Genomic DNA, 25,461 nt, shown 5'->3' with positions numbered 1-25,461 from the left:
AACATAATCTGAACTTGAATGTTGAACCACTCTTGATAAATTTTCTAGTGTTCCTTCGAACAAGAACTGATCGGACCAGTTACGATCTCCATCTATCTAGCGAAACAAACTCAAAAAGGCTCATTTTCAAAACATCAACTGGAACAAACCTGCCTCCACCAAATTGTACGTAGTTATTCTTACAACTTTTCTTGAAACATTGTGAATTAGTATAATCCCATCATTTTTTTAGTTAAAATAGTATAATCCCATCATTGTTACAATGAGAGGCCTCATTTTCAAAACACATTGCATTAGATCAAGAGGATTGTTCCAGTTTACCAACTGGGAAAAATAGAGAATTTAAACTCCTGCGGACCCAAAAATTTCAGGCTTACCCCTCTCCCAGTCCTGCAAACCAAATGGATTAATATCACATTGCAATTGCTAGTAGTGGTCTGATCCCCAAACTCAAATTCATAAAATACTAAATAATGAGCTTACAATATATATATGTATGGACAGTAATTTTTTACAGTCAATTTCACACACACACAAACCCAACAAAGACAGGCTAATTGCAGCGATAAAAATAGCAAAGACAGAGTTCGGTGACAAATCCGGAGAGCTCTACGCTGGTGTACGTCAGTTCCGGTGACGACAACAAGCTCCAACGGCACTCTAGCAAGACGACCCAGCACAACAATTGGATCTTAAGCTACCTGAATTTGCTCGTGTCTTTGTCCAGTGTGCCGACGGCGTCCTCTGGACAGAGAGAAGAGACCCATTTTATGAGTTTTCCGTACCGCTTATGATGGTGGTCATAACCATTTTGGTGGTCGCGAGGGTCGTTTCCGCGGACCAGGCGCGTGAGAGCGCGTTGATGGTGGTGGTGACCAATTGGCGGTGAGTGACCAAATTGTGACCTGTGAGGGAGTTTCCGATGGTATGGTGCTGCCCAAATCTGGGCTGGAGCTGATGCTTGCTGATCCATATTGATTGGATCTTGGTGGTTCCCATTTGGCGACCATGATTTGTGAACAGAAAAGGCTATGGCTATGAGCAGAATCCGACATGAGTGAGCGCGTGTAACATTAAGGTAATTTCGTCTGAAATTTTGCCTCAGAAAAAAACTCAATAGGAGGTTAGTTAAAATATCTCCTCAATCCTCGTGATAGTTAAGTGTTTTTTATTTTTGTTAAAAAATTTATTAAAAGGGTTATTTATTAATGGGTGAAAGTCGGTTTTTTTTTTTTTTTTTGAACAATTTGCCCAAAAAAGAATTATTATAAAGACTTTTTTTATTAACTAAGCGTTCAATTTCCAATTTTTCATTTCCCTAATTATTCAAGAATAATACACTTAACAATCATTTTATAGATTTCTCGTTCAATTTTTTTATATTTAATTATGAATTGTTAAGATTCATAGTTAAATGCTAATAAGTAACTTTTGGAGGAAAATTTTAAAAGAACAATATTTAGTTACTAGTGAGAATCTATATCACTAAGGTGTGAACTAATAATAAAAAATATCATTTTTTACTTGGAAAAGTGACCTCCCTCATTCATGTTTTCGCACTTTTCCTCTATCTCGCAAACCTTAGAAGACGGACAATGTACTGCCCCCCTACATGTGATACTTGGAGTTAATTTCTTGTTTTTCTTATGAATTGATGCTCTGGTATATTGATATGTGGGACGTCTGAATGTTTTGTTACTTCAAGTTGTTTGATGAAGAAGGGTTTTCTCTAAATTACTTATTATGAAGTAGTAAGAAGGATTTAAAATTGGCCAGCATTGCTTGAATGATGATGGCATTGAATACAAAACCATTACCTGCCACCTACAGGTAAAGTGTTGAGATTGGCTATTAACTAGGGTTGGACCCTTGGAGAAGATGTTTGAATGATTTATTATAAGAATGACATATATGTAATAAATTATTAAATAGTCCTTATTATGATTGTAGTTTCAAGTTCGGTGATTACTCATAACCATACAGAGATAAGGGATATTTTTATCCCAAAAAACAGTTTGTTACTTATTGAAACGAATATAATATATTACTCCCATGAGTTTACTGCAAATGGGTTACTAGTTAAGGAGTTTTTTTTGTCATTTTTCAAAAAAAATAAAATAATTCTAGCTCCAATAACCATACTGTGGAAATTGAGTGGATCCAGGGGCGGAGGGAGGGGTGAGCCAGCAGGGGCCTCCCCCCCCCCCCCCCCAAAAAAAAAAATTTTTTTTTATCCCCCCCCACCCCCCCAAAACATTCAGCTGAATCAGCCCTCAAATTAGGGCACAGCGCGCAACCAAAATTTCCCTCCGCCCTTCCCTCTTGCCCTAACCCTCTGTTCTTCGCCTTCTCCCGAATCTCTATTCTCCTCCACCTTCAGGCTTCACACAAACTGACAATCTGTTGGACCACCACTTTGCTGAGGATGCAAATTGCAATCTAGGACATGGTCTGGGACTCTGGAAGACTATCGAAAAGGTCCTTTTTTTTTTTTTTTTTTTTTTGCGATTTGCCATTCTCTCTGTTTTTTGTTCTTGCTATTTGCCTTGCGATTTGCCATTGTTGCTATATTTCTTCATGATGAATGAAGTTGATTATTTGAAATTTTGCTTTATTTCTCCTTCTGATGGAATTCTTTTCCAATTTTTATTCTGAAATTCAACATCTGAGCTTTAAATGTGAGCTATGTCTGGTCTGATTTTTATTTTTTGCTGTGGTTTTCCAGTGAGAGAGAGTTATACATTTGAGGGGAATTGAACTACAAATCAAAAACATGATGATCTCTTTTATATGAACAGAGAAGTATGGTCTTTTTGTCAACAACAAATTCTTGCCTGGAACTATTTAATATATATATATATATATATATATATATATATATATATATATATCTTGATTCCATTCCATGTCTTTGATGCACAAATTAGAAAGAGCTTTTTATGTTAAAGGACTTGAAGTTTACATTATTCATGAATGCACGCTACCCTGTTTCAGGCCTTGCTTCAGGCTTTTTTTTTTTTTTTCGGAAAGTGCTTCAGGCTGTTTTTGTTTATATATCAATTATGCATATCATATGTTTAACCCTCATAAGTTAGAACTGATGCAATATATAGTTATATACTTACACCATGTCATATACCAGTATTAGTTATAAACACAGATAAAACTCAAAATCTTTTGAAGTCATTATTTATTAAATAAAAACCAACATGGTGTAAATACCATGTTTTTTTACAATCTTCCAAAAAAATTTTAGGAATAATTTGTTGTTCTTGTTGGTTTTGATTAGTGAAGTTAATGAGGATATGGCATTTTTACTCGATAAATGCGAGCTATGTCTTTGTTCCACAATGTTGCACACTCCGGCCCCCCCTTACATTGAATCTTGGCTCCGCCCACTGAGTGGATCAATATTCAAATGACAAGACTACCCACATTTATGGGGTGAAATTAAGGCTCCACATAGAGCTTTTAGAGTTTAATTCGGAAATGGCAGAGTTAATTCCATTTTTCTTGATCCCTCAGATATAAACTTGGCATATATAAGCTAATTATGGGGTCCAAGGTCTTCATTCAATATTCAATTGGCTAGTAAAGAAGAAACCAAAGCTCATGCTTCTTATTACCTCTTTTAGTAATCCTATTTATTTTCTCATTTAGCTCATGCGAGGTGGGATCAACCATAATTTATTTGAAGTCACAATAAATGCATGTTGACAGCTTATATATACAAAATATGATCATGTAATATATACCACTGGACATACAATTGAACTTGAGAAATATTAATTATCTATGAACACTCCTGACTTGCATTTACTTCGTATTTTGTTTGAACAAACAATGTACTGTGATTCTAAACACAGGGAAAATGCAGTTTATTTGATAATCAAAGGACACATTGTGTGCTCTAACCGAAAAAAAAAAAAAAAAAGAAAAAGAAAAAGGAGGACACATTGGATGGGGATGCATGCATCATTTTTTTACATATGAGACTTGATATATTTATACCTTTAACAGTACTCATCAATCAAATTATTCATGATTATTATAGAAATCTGGAGGCCAGGGTACAAAAAATGAAGTAGGCTATTGGTAAACTTTGTATCTAGAGTACACATATTTATTTATACTAGAAAATGATGACAACAATATAGTTTAGAGGGATTTTGAAGTATTGGCATGCATATATTATGAACAGAAAATTAACCAGTTGTTCTTATTTTTATATAGGTAGCTAAACAACATAACCAAGTGTTTGAACCATTTCAGTATCATTTGGCACGTGATCTGACCTTGGAGCCCTGGCCGCGGTATCTCTTGAAACTGCATTTTTCAAGAAATGGATGAGTCCAAGTATCTTGTTCCAAACACTTGCCCTTGCCCTTGAAACTGCATTGGTCAAGAGGTGCTTGAGTCGACGTATCTTGTTCCGAACACTTGCCCAAGTGAGTGTGATGTTGCCTTCTTGAACTTCATTCTTGATGAATAGTAGTAAACAAATGGTGGATATGACAGCGTAGAAGAGGTATAGCACCCAAAACTTCTGGAGGCTCAAGCTACCGTTGTTTCTGGTAGTTTGGAAGTCTGAACAATCCAAAGAAGTACGGAAGTAGTTATCTTCGAGTTTGTTAATAAAGCCATCTTCCAATAGTCTTAGAATGGCTACAGAAACATTGGCAGCTATGGGAGAAACGTTTTGGAACACCTGCAATTAAAAAATGAGGGAGATTTAATAATAGTCACTGAATTTGCTTAATGAATGGTAAACAAACACATTTGTTTATTTACTATTAACCTAGCTTTCACAAAATTAACGTTGAAGTTAATTAGTTCAATCCACCACTCACAAAGCCAAATCCTACTAATTCATAAGTTGGTCCTGTGATCATAAGTCGGTCCCCGCATTGTTGGACAATAGCTTTTGCATAAGGGGCTTGAAGAAATGCCGCTGAGATTCTGCCACTCTTGAGAGCGTCCACGTACGCAGATTGGGTGGCAATAATGTCGTCCCTGATGTTCTCTTTTTTGAAATGAAGTACATTCATCAAGTACTTCCTTATAATGTCATTGCTAAAACATCCAATTATGGCATTGCTCTCCTTGAGTGAGTCAACATTGGGGAGTGGTGGCACACTGAGAATAGAAGAGAGACCGGCAGCGTAGCCTTGTACCATGAAGAAAACCACACAAAACCACACCACCACCACCACTCGAGTATAGTTGCGGTTACTCCTTTCCCCTGTAATTTTAAAAATTCGCATACTTACACATAGTGATAACATCTTCAATAAATTGTTTTGTGCACTTCTCCAAGCAATACGTACCTTGGGAAAAGAATAGCGAACAAAAGGTGAACCAAAGAATATTGCCGAGTTGATCCCTAGGAAATTGGGGATTGGTGCGGTGCTCCATGACCCAAACTATAAACATGGTGTACATCAAAATCACCAAATTGGCTAACCACACTTCCTTGGTTAATGGGGTCAAAAATATCAATCCATTGGGAGCTTGGAGATTCATTGGAACCACCATGGTCATACCTAACGAAGTAAATGGCTGAGTAAATTTTACGTCCTTCGAACGGTAAGCAAATGCCATTATATCACCAATGGCACCATCCAAAGTCTTCCATCCATTTTTTTCCACAGGTAATAAACATGCCAGTATTTGTTAGAAATAAACAATTGAATGAAGAAAAATAAACAGTAAACAATATTCATAACTCATAGAACAATAATCGCCTCCTCGTGAGTGAGGACCAACTTTTTTTCATAGCTCGCTAGATAAAAATTTTGGATTGGATATAAGTTTTTGAATATAAATTATATTTGCGAAATCTTACTGAATTTTTTGGTTTTATAAGTAGAAATTGATTATTTATGATTTATATAGAAATTTCTAAAGTAAGACTTATTTAATATTTATGTCGGTGAAGAAAAATAAGACTTGTTAGTAATTTTTTTAAAAGAATTATATAAATATATAAAGCCTCATATAACTATAAGAAAATCAGTTTTGAGCATGGATAATTATGTGTGGCTTGACATATCATCAAGGAAATAATTATGATGAGGTCAGTCCCTCCTTGAGAATAATTTTAAGATTTATGAAAGTAAAAAAAGACCTGTCTCAATTCAGTAATTAAGAAATATAGAGATGTAAAATTTTCTTTTAAAAAAAAATGAAAAAAAAAACCATTAACAATTTAGATCCGCATAATAAATGAAGGAAAAATTATATGGTCGAATTGTAGGCTAATCTAGTGATCACATCTGTTTGTACTCATGGAAAAAAAGTTATTTGATCATAATCATTACACTATAATGAAATAATTAAAAAACATGAGGGCGGTGATAGGGGTAATAAATCATTACACTATAATGAAATAATTGAAAAACAGGACGGTGATAGGTGTATTACCCCGTCAGCGACACTATTAACTAAATCATCGTTGGTGCCATTGACCTCCACAAACGAGTAATTTGTGGTCGAATCCTTCATCGCCTCCTTAAATACATCAATACAAAAACCACCGTATATCTTCTCATTAGGGTTCTTGATGGACCGGTGTATATTTACAAACTGCTCAGAAAAGGTGTTGTGTGGAACTCCGATTATCACTGGTTTTTCAACAGTATGTATTGCGCATCCTTCAGCTTTAACATCTATGATAGCACTCACGGTTGCTGCTATGTTTTTAGCTTCTGGTATGGACGTTCGGGAGAGAATGAGAGAGAGAATGAATGAAGCTTGGAATAATAAAGAAACAGGTACCCAAGCTGTTCTCCGTTGGAAACACAAAGCCATATATATGTTTTGATTTAGAAACAGTTCCACCATCGATCTTCAGAGACTCGGAGAGTGACGACTTGTATGAGATTATTTGAAACAATTCCACCATTTTTCTGGCTTGAAATTTCTGAGACATTTCTCTTAAACAATAGTAAATATATAGAAATTTCTAGGATATTTCCTCTCAACCTTACATGGCTCCGTGAGTTTATAGAGAAAAGTCAAAGCCGATTGCTTCTAGAAAGCCAAGGATGAAAATGATTTGTTCATTAGAAAATCAAGTAAGCTATTGTTGTAAAAGTTGTGGGGTTACAATTTCTGACATCTACAGTAAAGGCATATAATGCAATGTACTGTGTGTAGCAAATTATCGTAGATTACTAAATGTTATTACTTCCGTCTCAAAAAAAAAAAAAATGTAGTATTTTGAAAATCGGGACAGTTCAATTTGTGAGAGTCATGATTTCTTAAAAATGACAATTTTTATAAAACGAAAGGAGTAAAATACAAGGTGACAAGCAGTGGTGGTAAGGAACTATGTGTGCGTGCACGCGCGCACGCTATTGAGGAAAATATTTTAGAAATTTAATGTATGTGGACCCCACAACTCTTGAAATTTAATATATATAAATTTCTAGGATATTTCCTCTCAACCTTACAATTTCTCGACACAGAAGAAAACAAATGAAAGAGAAACAACAAACAAAAAAAACAAAAGAAAAATAATTCCTGAGATGAAAAGTATATATATATATATATACTTTTCATCTCAGGAATTATTATTATAAATGCATCTTCAACATACTAAAATATCATTTTGTATAAAATATATATCCTCTCTTCTATTCAAGACTTGAGCTACTTGACCAACTTGAGTTTTTAACTTGACAAGGGATAGAGAAAAAGATTAAAGTTTGCTTTCATTTGACAACCGATCATATTCCCATCTGTTAAGTGTCATACTTATAAAGACCTAACATTTTATTAGATGACACGCTCTCGAGTAAAGAAGACAAAAGCTTGCTGAATGGTGTTAAAGATTCAATCGTGCAACATTCCACTATGGAACATCCCTGTTAAGCCCCTCTCGCCATTGTCAAGTGAACTTCCTACGTCATGTTTGGACTCTCCACCAGAGCTAGAGCTAAATCCGTTGCTCTCTCATTTGAAGTATGTATATCTTGGGCCAGAAAACACTCTTCCATTACATGATTCATTCCCAGATGAGCATTTTAAATTAGATTGATTCCCATTTTTTTATAAATAAAAAAACAATTACAAAATCACTCATTATATCCTCGAAATGTCCAAAATGTTTCCCTATTGTGCCCATGCCTTATCTCAATCTTGTCCAACTAGAAAAATAACATGTTTAAATTTCAAAATATTTCTAACTATATCTGTTTGTGTATCCAACAAGTACTATTCTATCAGGAACCCTTTTTTTGTGATCTATATCTCGAATACTGTGTCTGCTTATAGGGCTGGCAGCCACAATTTTAGTTTTCGATTAGGGTTAGAAATTAATTCATGTAGTTCTCTTTACAATTTGGCCTACCATTGTCTCTCATCAATGCTCATGGAACAAGATTTTGATAAATTTGACTAATCCCAATTGGAACTAAAATAAGAAAAATGAAAACCCTAATCTTGCTACTATTTATCTTTGCATCATGGTAGACCCTAACATTTTACAGACATTTGAGTCAACCTCCATAAATTTTAACATCTATTTCCAGAACTATGATAATTGTTTCTAAATTGTATTGCACAAAGAATCAAGACCTGTAATTTCCTCTCTTTTTTTCCCCCCTAATCTACATTCAACACAAACGACAATGTAGTTGGTGAAATGAATAGTAGCAAGGTACAATTAATAAATAACTAAATAATAGTAAAAGATTAATAGTAGCGTTATAAACGAGTAAGGTCCAGTCAAAGTCATCCGAAAAAAGATTAATTAACACACTCCATTAGTTCAAGCATTTGATGGAACTTGTCTTACATTTTGGTCTCAAGCCAACATTTTTATACTAGCATATCACAAGCCGCGTTCTACCTAACCCAACTGCTTTTCCTAATTTGATCTTTTTTTATCAGATTTAGAACAATATCCTTTAAAATTAGCATAAATATATATGCCATCCAAAATTTGCAATTCAGTTTTTTTATTTGAGTTGACTTTCGATTCGTTTGTGAGTCCGACATTCTGAACCCAAAATCTAATTATACAACTTAAATTTGATCCAAATTCTTAGTTGACTTTACATTTCTCAATTTAGATGTATATTTTAGGGTTAATTACAACAACCCCTCCTGAGGTTTGGCCTAATGACACCTATATACAAGTTAGACGTTTTTTGGACGATGACACTCCCTGACAAAAGTTTGATCCAAACAGAGCCTTAAAAGGTTTGAAAAGACAAAATTGCCCATCAATATTTAACTAATTTTAATTATAAAACATCAGAATTTTAATATTACACTTTTGTCCTTCTACCAATCTCCCCTAATCCATTCAATGTTTAATTTCTCTTTATCTTTTGCATCAAGTTCGGCTCACCCACAATCACCACCACTATCACCCACAATCGCCACCACCATCATCCTCTCTATCACCCACAAGCAAGACAACTTTCCCCATAAGAAAAGAGACAACCTCCCCTACCATCGCCCTGAATCGTCACCACCCACCCACTTTCACCGCTGTCTACCCCTACTTTCCCCCTCTCTCCACTCACCACCACAACCTCCACCACATAACCACCACCCTACACCCATCACCTGCTATCACCATGGACCCTATTTTTGTAAAACCACCATAATTCTCACCGGGAAACCTTCGCTGACCCAAATTCGAAGAAAACAAATAGAGGAGCAACCAACAGATCAATTTAGATCCATTTGCATCATCAGACCATGGTCGGAGATTGCGACGGAGGTGGTGGTGGCATCACCTGAATAAAGTGAATCGGATTCATAAATTGATTTGATTTTTTTGCGTGATCTGAAACCTCATTTGAATCTACTCCAGGAAGCTAAAAGATCGAAGAAGTCAGAGGATTGTTAGCCGGCGACGATGTCGTTTCGAACGGCACTGTCTTTTGGCCACAAATCGGTATATCTTCTGGCCACAAATCGGTATATGTAAGTTAATATATATATATATATATATATATATATATATATATATATATACATTTGATACTGGCAGAGACACAGATCGTAAAGCGAGGTATATACACATATACATATTACTGATAAAAGAAATTTTGTTTTGGTATGTTATTGACAAAAAGCTTGGCACGATTTGGGTGATTTTCCAGCACGTACTGTTGTTTCATCTTTCTCCAATAGACCTAGGGCTTCATCAATTCTAGCGTAGAGCTTCGGTGACCACCCCACTGGTATGTTAGAGAACCATGGAACGTGCACAACCCAGGGCTCCGGCGACCTTATTGATACGTTATATCTATGGAACGCATATGTATATACATATATATATATATATATATATATATATATATATATATATATATATATGAGGTTATGTATATATTGACAATATTTGTATATAGAGATGTGAGAGAGGTTATTTTGGACATTTCAAATTTATTAGAATGGGTAACTTGGTAATTTCGCTATTCAAAAGTGTCATTTTACAACTTAAAAGGCACTTGGGCATTTTACCACATGACAGGCTCTTAATGGGTGTCTTTGTCAAGGCATCAAAGCTGAGGGAGTGTCATTGTTCAAAAGTAGACTAACTTGTATATGGTTGTCAATAGGGTAAACCTTAGGGGGTGTCATTATAATTAACCCAAAAATTTAAGTGGAGGGTAAGTGTATAAAGGTTAAAGGGTAAAGTATACTAACACCCCTTGAGGTTTGTCGGAAGGACACCCAGGTAAAACTTACCCCATTTTTGGACAATGACACCCCCTTTCTAAAATTTCCATCCAATCAAGGCCTTAAATTATATGAAAAGACAAAATTACACCTTAACATTAAATTCAAATATATTACAAAATATCAGAACTTACAAAATGACGCAATAACCTTAATTCATTTTTTCTCTTCTTCCTTATTCATATGCCTCTCTCTATCTGCTAAGACTGTTAACATATATATAAATATACATGTGCATATATATATATAAATATAATACACATTACAACACCACCACCAACACCGGCGGGGCAGGTGCAGGGGTCATCGGCCGGCGCGGCCACCATACCTCAGCTTCCTCCGCCGCCACCATACCTCAGCTTCCTCCGCCGCCACCATACCTACCCATATCGCTTTCTTGGAGTGGTGCCACTCCATCCTCCAACGACGACTACGCACATCACCATCCTCATTTGCGCACGAAAAGGGCTCTAATCGGACTCAAATTGGATGATAGAGGCGATGGCCACTTCAGCCTTGCAGGTGACCTAATCAAAAGACCCAATTTAAAGACTCAAATCAGACGGCAGAGGCGATGGCCAATTGAGCACCTAATCTAAAGACCCAATTTCATATTGTTTGGAATTTGAGTTATTGGGTTTTGCTATAGAAAAATTTGTGGGTATATGTGTGTAATTTGAACCCCTCTGTATTTTTATGTGTATATATATATAGATATATATGTGTGGCTTTGTGTGGTGGCGGTGGAACGGTGGAGGGGAAGATAGGTGGCGGCAGCGGTGGCTGTCGTTGTCGCTGTCACTGTCGCGGATGCTTATGGGTCTCGCTGGGGTGTTGCCTTATACAGAGAGAGAGAAAAAGGAAGAGGGCGGTGGCTGCTATCTGGTCCATTAAGAGAGAGAAGGTATTAGGTATTGAGAGAGAATAGACTGTTTTTTTTTTTTTTTTTTTTTTTTTTTAATGCATAAATTGTTCATGAGGGTAGATTGGTCTAACATATTAAATTGTAAAGTTAAAAAAGTCTCATAAACGGTCAAAGGATAATTTGGTTAATTTCTCATGTCAGGGGTGCCTTTGTCCATTTTTTAACCTTCAAGGGATGCCTTTGTCCAAAAAACAAGTAAATTTTACCTATGTATCCTTTTGCTAAACCTCAGGGGGTGCTGATGTACTTTACCCTAAATTTTTATATGAAAGAATTACAAATAATTCATATTATTTATTTTAAGCCTAAGTGCAAAAAACACCCCTCTTAGATTTAAATGTAATGTCTGTGTTTTATTTATTTATATATATATATATATATATATATATATATATGTGTGTGTGTGTGTGTGTGTGTGTGTGTGTAATTATTTGTGTATATATATGGATGTATATGGTGTAAATTAATAAAAGGAAAGATAAAGGAAAATAAAATAAAAAGAAGGTGGGATCCACATCATGTCTTAAGAATGGTCAAAGAGGCATTTAGCCCTATTTCTCATTTTTTTCTCTTATCCCACTGGTAGCTCTCTTTCTCTCGCTAGCCTCCATTTTTCTTTTTCTTTTTTCTATCAAACTTCAATCCTAGATTTCTCCTTCACCACTTGATATTTTTGGAAGCCGTTTGCAGCAAATTGAAGCCCACGACGAAATCTACGAGTTGATTGGAGCCAATTTTCATTTTGGCCACCATTTGGGAGATCTTTAATCATAGGGTTTGAGGTGAAAATTGGGGCTTTTTATCCATTTAGAGGTAGGGGTCTCTAATTTGCATTTTCTTGTTCATTTGTGAGTCAATTATTGTTATTTGATACCAACATGCTTAATTGAAATTAATTACCTTTAGAATCATTTTCTTGTGGGTGTGAAGTTCACGACTATATGTGTAATTGTTGATTTGTATAAAAAGTATACTTCATTATTAATTTCTTTATGTTATTATGTTAACAAAATTGGTAAAAAAAAATGATACATGGAAGCTTATGGAAATTTTCTTAGAATTATTGTAAAGTATGCTTAATATGTTAATTTTTCCATGCCTATGATGCTTAATAATTTATTGAAAATTTTATGTGGAAGTATGCTAATTGTGTGATAATAATTCACTCAATTTCCATAATATTAAAAAGATATGTGATATGCATTCATAGCATGGGCATGAAAAATGGTACAATGATTTGATAAGAATGAAAAAGGGAATTTTTGGGGAGAATTTGATGAAACGGTTTTAAGAAAACCCGGTCGCTGCGGAGTCAGCAAAGGGTCGGTGTGTTAATATAGCCTAGAGAGAATTAGGGAGATTGTCCTAACATGGTTGAGCTATCTGGGCCCCAAATAACGCTGCGGAGGTAGCAAAGGTCAGGGACAGTAGCCAATCCTTCCCTCGTGTCGCTGCGGAGTCACCAAAAGGCGAGTTATATTAACAGTTTGTAAAGTGATGGAAGTTTTCTGAAAATTGGGAGTAACATGCATGACATTGCATTCATGGCACGACATTCATTTGTTTTGAACTTGCAAATTTAAATTGTATTTTCCCCGGTTTAGCATGACCCCTCTTCCTATTGTCCTATTCATTATTTGGGTTCACGTGGTCATAAGAGGTGCGTCTTAGGCACTACCTATTGATCTTTACGCTCACCCTATTATTTAACAATTTTCAGGGCTCGGAAAAGAAGTGGCGGATGACAATCTCCCGTAAGCTTGAAGAAGATTAGGAGTTGTATTTCGTTATCTTTTGTATCTTAGCCCTTTTTTTTTTTTTTTTTTTTTTTTTTTTTTTTTTTTTTTTTTTTTTTGCATAGTCTCAAAACTAGAATGTCGTGTATTCATTTTTGCAAGCCAATGTCATGTATTATAAATTATAACTTTTGTTGGTATTTTGAAAGGAAACGAGATTATATAAATGCTTAAGTTGAATGGGATGACGATTATGGGCTAACTTGGGGAGGTTGTTGATGCTGTGGTTTTGGGGAATGTATCATATATATATATGTATATATATTTTTTGTATAGTGTGTTGAGATAGGTTGGATATGTCTTGAAAGGCCAAGAAAGGTCATTGCATTTTTTTTTTTTAATTAAGCAGGTTGTTGTAGGCTCCTGTTTAGCAGATGTCATGTCGAATTTTTTTTATTTTATTTATAAATGATATCAATTTAGGGTCGTTACATTAAATGGTGCAAAAAAACTCCAATTGTTTTGTTTGGTGCACATAGGGGTGGCAAAAGTTGACACGACCCGCCAACACGATTCGAACAAGACACGAGTTAAACGGATTGGTTTGCCTTAAACGGGTTCGGGTCATAAACGGGTCGACACGATTAATCCGTTTAGCTAATCGTGTCATGTTTAGGTTGAGGGATTTAACCCGTATAGCCCCATTTATACAAGTTTAACTATATATGTCGTAAATAAATTTCTTTTTAAGTTCTAAAGTTATTATATAAACTTGTGTCTTTTAATTTAATCTTTTTAAAATTAGAAACTATCTAGTAAATTGGTTAATTAAAACTTATATTTTTTTTTAGTATTTAGTATTTTATTGAGTATTATTAATAATTTAAATAATATAATTTATTTATTTTTATAAATATATCATTAAACGGGTTACATGTGTAACCTGTTTAATAAACAGGTCGGGTTAGTGTTAAGAGTTCTTGACACGATTATTAAACATGTCGTATTCGGATTGAATTATTTAATATAATACTCTTAAGTTAACTTACGACCCGCAACACGATTACGATCTGCGAACAAACCACCCCCTCCCCCCAAAAAAAAAAAAAAAAATGTTTGCTTTGGTGCAAATTGGCCCTAATAATAGTTGAAGCCCAAAGTATTGCAGGCAAATCCAACCCGATAAAAGGCCCAAGCGGCTTGTGTAATAAAGTAGCGGTTGTCTCTGTTGATTTGGACACTCCATACCAAATGCAAGATGAACGTGTGTAGCTACATGATTGGATTGAGGGTTGATTTTTGGGTGCAGTATGTCATAATTGCATTGACAATGAGGACGACAGTTGACACTGTGGAATTGATTTTTTGATTGGAGCAGGGTTTAATCAGAGCATCTAAAAGTCCATACCCTCGCGATTATTTCATTTGGAATTTATGGAATCAAATAAATACTTTGTAAGGCTAATGCAGAAAAAAGCACATGCACGCACTTGAGGGGACTTAAAAGTGGGTTCAAATGTGAAAAAAGAGACCAATCTAGCCAAAACCAATCATTATCATTGATAAAAAATACTTGTGCGTGGAGTTAAAGAGTGGCACCTCCAAGTTGCTTTCGCATTGGCATGGCCAAACAATTAAGGGACCAAAATCTTATGGAGCATAGAAGTTTAATTATAACCTGATTAATGTACAGTAGTGTCTTCCCTTTTTTATTTTGAAAGATAATTTTTAAAGTCAATATTAGGTCGAAATGATCTTAAATCCAATTACTTGCAATTTTTAAATGCATTAAAGTAGAATCCACTTTAAGATATCTCAAGCTAGAAAATAACTATAGCATTACCCTTTAAACACTCCCTCTCTTTTTCACCTTATTAAAAAAAAAATCCTCCTGAACGTGTTTTATTTAACTAAGACAGAAAAAAAATACAAATGAACAGTCTAAGGCTTAAAAGAAAAAAAATCTATCTAGGCCATACCCCACCAGAAAGAAAAGAAAAAATACACTAAAATGAGTGGTTGTAAACGAGTCAAATTAAGATAGCCCGGGCTTGACAAGCTTTCAATGGCAATCCGTTGATAAAGTATTTATTTCATTCCATAAATTTCAAATGAAATAATAGTGAGAGTATGGACTTTTTGATGCTCTGATTAAACCCTGCTCCAATCAATAAATCAATTTCACAGTGTCAGCTGTCGTCTCATTGTCAATGCAATTATGACATATTGCACCAAAAAATCAACCCTCAATCCAATCATGTAGCCACACACGTTCATCTTACATTTGGTATGGAGTGTCCAAATTAACAGAGACAACCGCTACTTTATTACACAAGCCGCTTGGGCCTTTTATCAGGTTGGATTTGCCTGCAATACTTTGGGCTTCAACTATTTACCCAAAAAAAAAAACTTTGGACTTGAACTTTTGTTAATTTTCTATGCCCTACTTGCTTGTTGGGCCTCCTTGATAAAATGGCCCAAACTCAAGACCGTAAATACTTTTACATATATAATAAATATTGGAAGTAGTTTATAAAAAGTAGTAACAGAAATAGAAGTATTAGAGCAGAAAAATATTCATTTTTTTTTTTTTTTTTTTTTTTCTTGTTTTTTCTTTCTACATGCCCATTGGAGATATAAGTAGAGTTTAAAGGCATTTAGAATTAATGTAAATCTATTTATTAAAAGTTCAGTCAGCTTATCAGGTAGTATGAGAGCATCTCCAATTCTCTTTTATTTTGAGCTCTCATACTCATAATTTGAGAGATGGATAAAAAAAAAATACTCCAATGGTCTTTCATTTGGTCTCTTAAAATTTAAAAATCTAAAAATTTATCTCAAATATAAGAGCTGCAAAATTTTTTTTGGCAGTTCTCTAACACCAACCCCATACACACACACACACACACACACACATACAATTTCAACCCACACACACACACACACACATACAATTTCAACCCACACACACATACACACACATACATATAATTTCAACCCAAATTTGTCTATATATATATATATATATATATATATATATATTAAAAAGATCATAAAAAATTTCACCAAATAATATATATTTTGCAAAACAAGAATTATAGACCTTGATTAGTTAATTTAGGAAAAAAAATTAAAACAAAACCCATACATACAATTTAGCAGTTGCAGAGAGAGAGAGGCCAAGCTTGAGAGTTGAGAGAGCGACTAAAGCTTGCGAACGGAGAACCCGAACTGGAATAGCAGGCGATGTAAACTGAAAGATATGGGTTTTTGAACAATTTGAAATGATATGCCGATATGGGTTTTAATCTTTTGATTCTTGCAGACAGATAGATAAACTGAAATATATAGGCTTTCAACTTCTGATTCTTGTAGATTTTCTAGTTTGCAGTTGGAGAGAGAGAGAGAGAGAGAGATAGAGAGAGAGAGGGGGAGTTCAGAGTTGAGAACGAGAATAGAGATGGAGACCATTGGGGAGGCTGAAATGATTTGCCCTAAAAAAAATATATATTTTTAATAATAATTTACTCAAATATATATAATATACATATATATATATATATATATATATATATATATATATATATGAATTTCTGAAAAAGACAAAAAAATTTATATAAATTTTTTTTTATATAATAATATAATCAAATATATAAATTTCCACACACACACACACACACACACACACACACACATATATATATATATATATTGGTCTTTTTTTGATCAGATATTTTAGATATTTGTTTCTTTTTAATTAGATTTAATTTTAGTTTGCTTATGATGTCTACAACTTGACTTGGAATGTGCCTAATATTAATATTACTGATACAAATATGAATAGTGGGAATGGTTAAAAAAGAATAGTGGTTATGTCAAAAAATAGCATTTTGCATGAAATGCACCATTGGAGCAGAATTGCTAAAATGTAACATTTTGACACTGTAGCACCTGTCAAAACATATATTTGACAGCTGAAAATAGCTTTTAGCATTAGAGATGCTCTGAGGTGTTCATTCCTCTTTTTCCAGCCTTTCTAGCTTCTTCTTCTTCTTCTTTTCTTTAATTTTTTTTTTTTTTATTTTTTTATTTTTTTTTTTTCGGAAGTTAGCTTTTGTTCATCCTTGTTTGCTTGCTGCTGTAAATAATTTATTTTATTTTATTTTATTTTATTATTTTTTAAGGCAAGAAACATATCTGTATCTACTTTTACTCATATGAAAACTTAAACCCTTCACTTTCTACTTTGATAAGACACCAGTAAACTTTTTTTGGCTACCCGAACACATATATTAGTGTATTCAACCATCTAATTATTTATAAATTGTTTTGATATAGTATTCATAGTCTTCATATATGTTACAAATTTTGATATAGGGATTAAAATGAATAAATTTTGCAAGGGAAGGAATTCGACACAACTATACTCGAGTGGTGGTGGTGGTATGGCTTTTTGTGGTGTAGATGGTAACACAAAGCTACACTGCCAATTTCTCTTCAATGCTTACATTACTATCTCAATACTTGATCCAAATGTCGACTTATTCATTAAGGACAATGCCGTAGTTGGCTGCTATGGCAATAGCATTATAAAAGACTACTTGGTGAAAGTACTTCATTTCAAAAAGAAAACATCAAGAACGATATTGCCACCAAATCCCAATATTTATTACTCCTATTTATACTATCCCTTATTTGGACAACTATGTGAGAGCCGATTTCTCCCTTAACTGACGGTCCTCTTACTTAACCTACTGATAGATGGGACACTAGTAGCAGTAGGTGGCCAAGGCAAACCATGCCTCTGCTCAGGTAGCGGTGATGGTGCACATTTAATGCACGCAAGATTATTTAAATGGAGATAACATAAGACCAAGAGTTCGATCCATGGATTAAATTTCAGCAATAATTATAGAAAGTGATCATTTATAAATGAAATAAGAACCATTTATACAATTATACAAAAGAAATCGCTATACTAGTTTTTTATTTTTTATTTTTTTATTTTTAAAGGCTTGAGCTAGTTAACCAACTTGAGTTTCTAACTTGGCAAGGGATTGAAAATGAGATTAAAGTTTGCTTTCATTTGACAACCGTTTATATATATACTAGTAAAAGGCACGTGCGCTGCATGTGATGAATGCTTTCTAACTTATATAATTTATATTTTTATATATTTTTTATTTGTTTATTGTTTATATATATAATTATTTATATTTTTATCTAGTGAACAATTTATTAATGTTTTGTAATCATTGAACACTGTTAGGGTTGCAAGTGTTCCAATATGTTCCATACTTCGCACTTTAAGTATCATCATGAATCTGCACATGAGTAAAGATAAGGAATTATGTATTTGTAATATTATTAAACCATTGAAATAAATACAATAATAAGATTTTAAGACATAATAATACTTTTAAAAGTATTTTGTGTCTGTTGTGTTGCATTGATGACAGTATAAAATTTAGTACTACAATTGATCTTAGCAAAAAAAGAGAAAGGCGTGATTTTTATTTCTTTAGGTCTATAGTTTTATAAGAGGCTTCCATGTAATTCTTTTTACTTAATACCAATGTGAGACAAGAAAAATGAATTTTATTAGGTAATTTGTAATTTGAATTAAACTCTTTAAATAATTATTAGGTAATTTTTTGTTTATAAAAACTCTTTTTTTATATTAATAAATAAGACCAAGAAATGTTAGTTAAAAGGCCAACCCAAAAAAATTTAGTACTATACTTGATCTTAGCCAAAAGGCCAAGAAAAGTGTAATTATTATTTCTTTAAGTTTATAATTTTATAAGAGACTTCTATGTAATCATTTTTACTTAAAACCAATGTGAGATAAGAAAAATGAATTTTATTAGGTAATGTGTAACTTGAATTAAACTCTTTAAATAATTTTTAGGTAATTTTTTATTTATAAAAACTATTTTTTATATTAGTAAATAAATACTGAAATCTAAAAGGCCTAGAAAATACTACTACACCTGATCTCAGCCAAAAGATCAAGAAAGGTTAGCCAAAAAGCCGACTCCAAAAAATTAAGAACTACACTTGATCTTAGCCAAAAAAATTTCTTGAATAGGTTACTAGTGTTGTGGTACATGGAAGGGACGGTGTCATTTAGTGATATATATCTGTCATGACTCGAATTGGTAATTTATTTACCATGGTATTTATGATGACCAACTTAAGGACTCAATCTGATTTATGGTGCACATTAATGACTATTTTACTAAACCACTACAGAAGTTATCATATAAGCCAAGTGGGAGAATGTAAGATTATTTATTAATTGTGTGACCCACATGATTTGGACATGGGATATATTTCATTAATTATTGATTAAGTAAATAGATATCAGATTAATATTATATTATTTGGTCAATTTATTAAATTACCTTTTTGGTAAATAATTATTGAAGTGTTTTCCTATTTATTCTTTACTTTGATGTAAAGTGGAATTAAGGTTACTAAAAAGGAAAACTGGTCCTCTCTCTGCTTTTATAAAAATACATATATCCCATCAATTATGTATGCTAATGAAAACAACACACGTATAATATTTATGTGTGCAAAAAGCCAACAGAGAGAAATCGGTTTCTACGTTTTGGCTATTGCAGTTTAGCATGTTGTTCGTTCCGCAGAAAGGATCTCAATATTTACCTTGATCTCTACGAGTTTTACAATTACAGATCGAGGTATTTATATGTAACTATTTATTTATGCATTATAGATATGTGAAAATCATGAAGTTCTAAGATTTGAAATTCATATTTATTTGTGATTAATGCTTAACACGAATTAATTAAAGTTTACGTGATGTTGCCTTGTTGAAGTTCATGGTGGCATCACTCATTCTTCAGCGAATGCATGATGAAGAGTAGTAACAAATGGTGGAAGTGGCAACGTAGAAGACGTATAGACCCCAAAAGTTCTGGAGGCTCAAGCTACCGTTGCTTTTGGTAGTCTGGAAGTTTGAACAATCGGAGGAGGGAGCAAAGTACTCATCTTCCAATCTTTTCAGAGTGCCGTCTTCCAATAGTCTTAGAATGGCTTCAGAAACATTAGTAGCTATAGGAGAGCCTTTCTGGAAGACCTGCATTAAGAGCACATGACCAGGAGGAATTTTTTAATACTCAGTTTGCTTATATTAATATATAGTAGCTAGATAACATGTATATATACTAGTTTAATGTGATTTATTGATGAAGATCGATGGTGTTCCTTCTATAGAAGAGTTCAAGTTTCAAGGAATTAGGAGGAGTTGTTCAATCCACCATATATGCATTATACTATTATAGTACTCACAAAGCCAAGTCCTCCGAATTCATAAGTTGGTCCTGTGACAGTAAATTGATCGCAGTAGTGCTTGAGGATAGCTTTTGCATAAGGGGCTTCAAGAAATGCCGCTGAGATAATGCCACTCTTAAAAGCTTTCAGATACTCCAATTGGGTGCGAAATTTCCTGATGTTCTCCTTTTTGAAATCAAGCACATTCACCAAGTAGTCTCTTATAACTTTATTGCCATAGCACCCAACTATGGCATTGCTTTTCTTTAGGGAGTCCACATTGGGATCAAGTCGTGACACAGTAAGCATTGAAGAGAGATTGGCAGTGTAGCTCTGAGTTACCACCAACACCACAAAAAGCCACACCACCACCACCACTCGAGTATAGTTGTGTTTAATCTTTTCCCCTGCAAAATTTAACCAGATTTTTATTTTGGCTAATCGAATCACAACTCCAACAAACAAGCTATATATATATGCCTGAAACCTAAGCTATAAATGCGGTAAGAGAAGAAAATTGGTTCTCCAAAAACTATATATGCTTAAAACCATTTACAAATAATCACATGCTTGAACATGTGATTCTAGTTTAAAAACAAAAATGTTGATACTATATATCTCCAATAAAATGTTTTGGGTCAAAACATGCATATATACTAAGCTATATACTTACTATGGGCGAAGAAAATTGAAGAGAAGGTGAACCAAAGCACATTGCCAAGTTGATCATTCCATGGACCACGAAATTCTGGATTGGATCGATGTTCCAAGAACCAAACTATTGACATTGTGTAGAGGAAAATGGCCCCGGTAACCATCCACAATTCCAGGTTGAAAGGGGTCAAAAACATCCATGCATTTGGAGCATTGGGCTTCGCTGGAACTATCAGCCACATACCTGACTCAGTATAGGGTGTAGTAAATTCCACGTTCCTCCAACGATCAGCAAGAATTGTTATATCACCGACGACAGCATCAAATGTCTTCAATCAAAAAAAAATTCCCCACAGTTAAAGAAGCATGCCATCTTTGTTAAAACAAATAATTGAAGGGAATAAAAAAAATTCAAGATACTATTCATTAGTCGTATTTATATGTGCGACATGTCGTGTTTGTATTGGTGTAAACATATGTTTCAATTTGAGAACTTTAAGATGTTAGAATGGATGTAAATTAATATTTACACCCTCTAACAAGCAATACATATTTTAATTTTAATTTATTAAGCGACAGAAGCGATTGCAATTCAGAATTTTGCTAATACTATGTTAATCACCAGCTATTTTAAATATTAAGGATGGATTTAGCGGAGCTTCCTAATGCTAACTTTTTAGTGTAGATAGTTGTTAATAGTTGAAATCTAACAAGATAGTTAAAATAGAAACTGAGTGTGGAATGAAAAGAAGGTTGCGAAATGAAAAAAAGGTTGCGCATGAGATAATGTGTTAAGAAATTTAAATAATAAAGTTTAAGATTTTCGAACAAATAGTTGATATAATGATATAAAATCAAAAAAGTATTCAATTCAACTTTCTAAAGGTGAACAAAAGAATTTATCTACCTTCTAAACTCACTTATCTCATAAATATAAATATATATATATATATATATATATATATATATATATTTTTACGTGTCTTAGTTTCGGATACTCGAACATGTGTGGCTAACTAGCTTTGAACATTTGCTTTCGTGTTAAAAATAAATAAATAAATTTAGAAACAATATTGAAGTATAATGATAATAAATATATACCACCAACTAATTTGTATCCAAGCAATATAACCATCAACTTGTCTTAATTTCCCCATGTATTATAAGAAAATGTTAGACATACTTAATTACCCAAAAAAAAAAAAAAAAAAAGTAAGAAGATCAAAGAGGAAATGTTTGATATATATATATATATATACACACACACAACTATACAAGTATATAATAGAAATGACCAGAAATGATCTCCTACACACTAATTAACAAGAAATTTTCTCCACACCAAATATAGTGATGAATAGATAGTTACAAAAAAAAAAAAAAAAAAAAATACTATAATTATGAAGAAACTTTCTTGTTCAATAGTGTGCAAGAGATAGTTTCTGTATTTTTATATATCATAACAAATTAAGAATGACATATACTGACAAATAATTCTTATTTTGAATTTGTGTGTGTGTGTGTGTATATATATATATAATATGCATATTGCCTAATCCTTCTATAATAATGTCCAATTTTATTTTTTAGTTTGCCATCTTGCCGAGTTTGTATTTGTATACATAATGAACAGAAAAAAATTGGAGTTTAATTTGTAAACTTCATCATACATAAAAATGCACTAAAAAAGAATAAATAAAATATATGCACTGACCTCCCCTATTTATTTTTATTTTTTATTTTTTTTGAAATGTAAATTTAATATATAGAAACTAGATAAATATACAGGCCTAGAGATTAGACCAAGAACTATTACATAACCATCCCATTTGATATTTACGCCCAACTGACCTCCCCTATTGAATGCCTAAATAACAGGGATCTCACTTCTAATTTCAAAAATAATACTGACCTCTCATATAGTTTTAGTTTGAGTGATAATGACTCTTCTATCACAAAATCCGTCAATATTGTTGATGTAGGCTCCGTAAAATATTTTTATTTTATTTTATGGTGTTTGTTTGTTATAAAATATTTACGAAGCAAAAAATAATAAAATTTAACAAAAACAACTTACTCATCAATTTTAACAAATTATTTTATATGGCCCACTAAATGGACTCGATTTTAATCTCGACCTAAACCTTTATCAAAAACGAATATATATATATATATATATATATATATATATATATATATATATTACCTGAAAAAGAAAAAAAAATCCAAACAATATATTTTACATCGAAACAATGCCATGCTTAAAATTTACTTAAAATCTAATTTTGCCTGTTAGAAAACTTGAAATGATATTTTTGTTCATATGTTATTATGGTAATTAACAGTGAAGTAGGATGGGTATAATTGTCATTTAAGACATTATAGTCACAGTGAACGCTAGTTGGGGAGGGGGGTGTTATTTTTGAAACAACAGAGAAATTCAGTGTAAATTACCCTAAAAAGCATCCGTACGAAGAAACCCATCTTTTGTTTTAAAAACAGTTTTAGCCGCATCTTCTTTTATATATATAGGTAAATGTGAGCACATGAATTGTGCAGCCTCAAAAAATTTACATAAGCCTTCACTATTGCCTCAAAAATTTAAATGACTTTTCTAGTTGGTAATTATTTGTTGGTGTGACATTACTAATATGCCTTAATATGATATAATATTTCTTCAATAACTATATCTCATAAAATGGGATTAGTAATAAGATTTCAACTTTTTTTGACATTATCATTTTTCATCTTTCAGACCGATATACCGACCATTAATGAAAGCGTAATTGTTGTAGAATATCATTTTTAATGAGAGTTTAGTGTAATTTTTAAAATTATTTCGGAGAAATTCATGTAAATATCACTTATATATCATAAATATGTTTATATAATTTTAACAAATTTGAATGAATGTCAGTATAATTTATTTTAAATAATTTAGGACTGATTTTGTTTTTTTAAAAATGATTTTTAATTTTTGATTTTGTGTTTGCTAACATACATGATTAAGTAAAGCATTTTACTCTTTTCTACGGAAAATGACTTATATATATACCTACAATTCTATTTGGACAACTCTTTACGGAGAAATTATTAAATGAACCAAGTCCATAAATAGTTGGTGTACCAATTTAATTTAGACTCTTTCATTGAGAAAATAACCTCACAAGAATGTATTAATTTATAACAAAAAAATCTCAACAAGTATTCGAATTTAATTTATTTTTCACGTATTAAATGAATTAGAACCATCTAATAATTTATTATTTTTATGACCTTTATATATTTGAGCTGACTAATAATATTTTGTCCCTCTATATGGGGAATATTTTTTTGCCTTTCTGTCTCTTATGGCATTTGTGAAACATGAATTTTTTTTTTTAAAAAAAATGCAAATCCAAGTGTGAAAAAGGAGACCAATCTAGCCAAAACCATAGAGTCAAATCAATGCAAAAAAACATGAATTTTCAAAAACAAATGCAAAAAAGTACATGTACGCACTTAAGGAGACATAAAAGAGAGTTTAAGTGTGAAAAAAGAGACCAAATCTACTAGCCAAAACAATAGTAGTATCATTATAATTTAGAAAAAATACTTTTGCGTGGAATTAAAGAGTGGCTTTCGCATTGGCTTGTTGACAAGCTTTCAATAGCAATCCGTTGATAAGATTTTATTTGACCCTCAAATACAGTAAAAGTATTTATTTCATTCCATAAATTTCAAATGAAATACAGAAAATAATCATTTAGAGAGAGTATGGACTTTTAGATGCTCTGATTAAACCCTGCTCGAATCAATAAATCAATTCCATCGCGGAGGGTTAGGCCAACTTACAAAAAGGGTGTCAGCTGTCGTCCCCATTGTCAATGCAATTATGACATATTGGACCCACAAAACAACCCTCAATCCAACGATGTAGCTAGCTAGCTACACACGTTTATCTTACATTTTGTATGGAGTGTCCAAAGTAACAGATCAACCACACAACCGCTACCTGATTAGACAAGCCGGTTGGGCCTTTTATCGGGCTGGATTTGCCTGCAATACTTTGGGCTTTAACTATTTACCCCAAAAAAAGAAAAACTTTGGTCTTGAACTTTTGTTAATGTTCTATGCACTTGCTTGTTGGGCCTCTTTGATAAA

At 33.0% G+C, this 25,461-nt stretch overlaps 2 protein-coding genes and 1 long non-coding RNA gene across 3 annotated transcripts; 1 reads left to right on the top strand and 2 right to left on the bottom strand.

The window, feature by feature from the left end:
• Window positions 1-4,071: 4,071 nt before the first annotated feature.
• LOC132315726 (glutamate receptor 2.8-like) lies at window positions 4,072-6,991 on the bottom strand. Its single transcript, XM_059814093.1, has 4 exons — window positions 6,424-6,991; window positions 5,328-5,628; window positions 4,851-5,242; window positions 4,072-4,708 (listed from the first exon to the last, which is right to left on the bottom strand). Exons 1-4 carry the CDS (start codon window positions 6,841-6,843, stop codon window positions 4,238-4,240), a joined length of 1,584 nt encoding a protein of 527 aa, XP_059670076.1. The 5' UTR covers window positions 6,844-6,991; the 3' UTR covers window positions 4,072-4,237.
• A 5,157-nt stretch (window positions 6,992-12,148) lies between these two features.
• Window positions 12,149-13,487, top strand: LOC132268267 (uncharacterized). The gene is made up of 2 exons (XR_009469272.1): window positions 12,149-12,442; window positions 13,350-13,487. It is a non-coding gene; the product is annotated as an uncharacterized LOC132268267 (long non-coding RNA).
• A 6,746-nt stretch (window positions 13,488-20,233) lies between these two features.
• Window positions 20,234-25,179, bottom strand: LOC132281316 (glutamate receptor 2.8-like). The gene is made up of 4 exons (XM_059783034.1): window positions 25,153-25,179; window positions 21,563-21,647; window positions 20,683-21,071; window positions 20,234-20,470 (listed from the first exon to the last, which is right to left on the bottom strand). Exons 1-4 carry the CDS (start codon window positions 25,177-25,179, stop codon window positions 20,234-20,236), a joined length of 738 nt encoding a protein of 245 aa, XP_059639017.1.
• Between the last annotated feature and the right edge of the window lie 282 nt (window positions 25,180-25,461).

This window comes from Cornus florida, unplaced genomic scaffold, assembly GCF_030987335.1.
Source record: "Cornus florida cultivar Cherokee Brave unplaced genomic scaffold, ASM3098733v1 CherokeeBrave_3.0.0_Hap2_Chr01, whole genome shotgun sequence".
In the NCBI taxonomy this organism is placed as follows: domain Eukaryota; kingdom Viridiplantae; phylum Streptophyta; class Magnoliopsida; order Cornales; family Cornaceae; genus Cornus; species Cornus florida.
The sequence above is the reverse complement of the archived record's forward strand: the minus strand, read 5'-3'. Positions and strand labels throughout refer to the sequence as shown.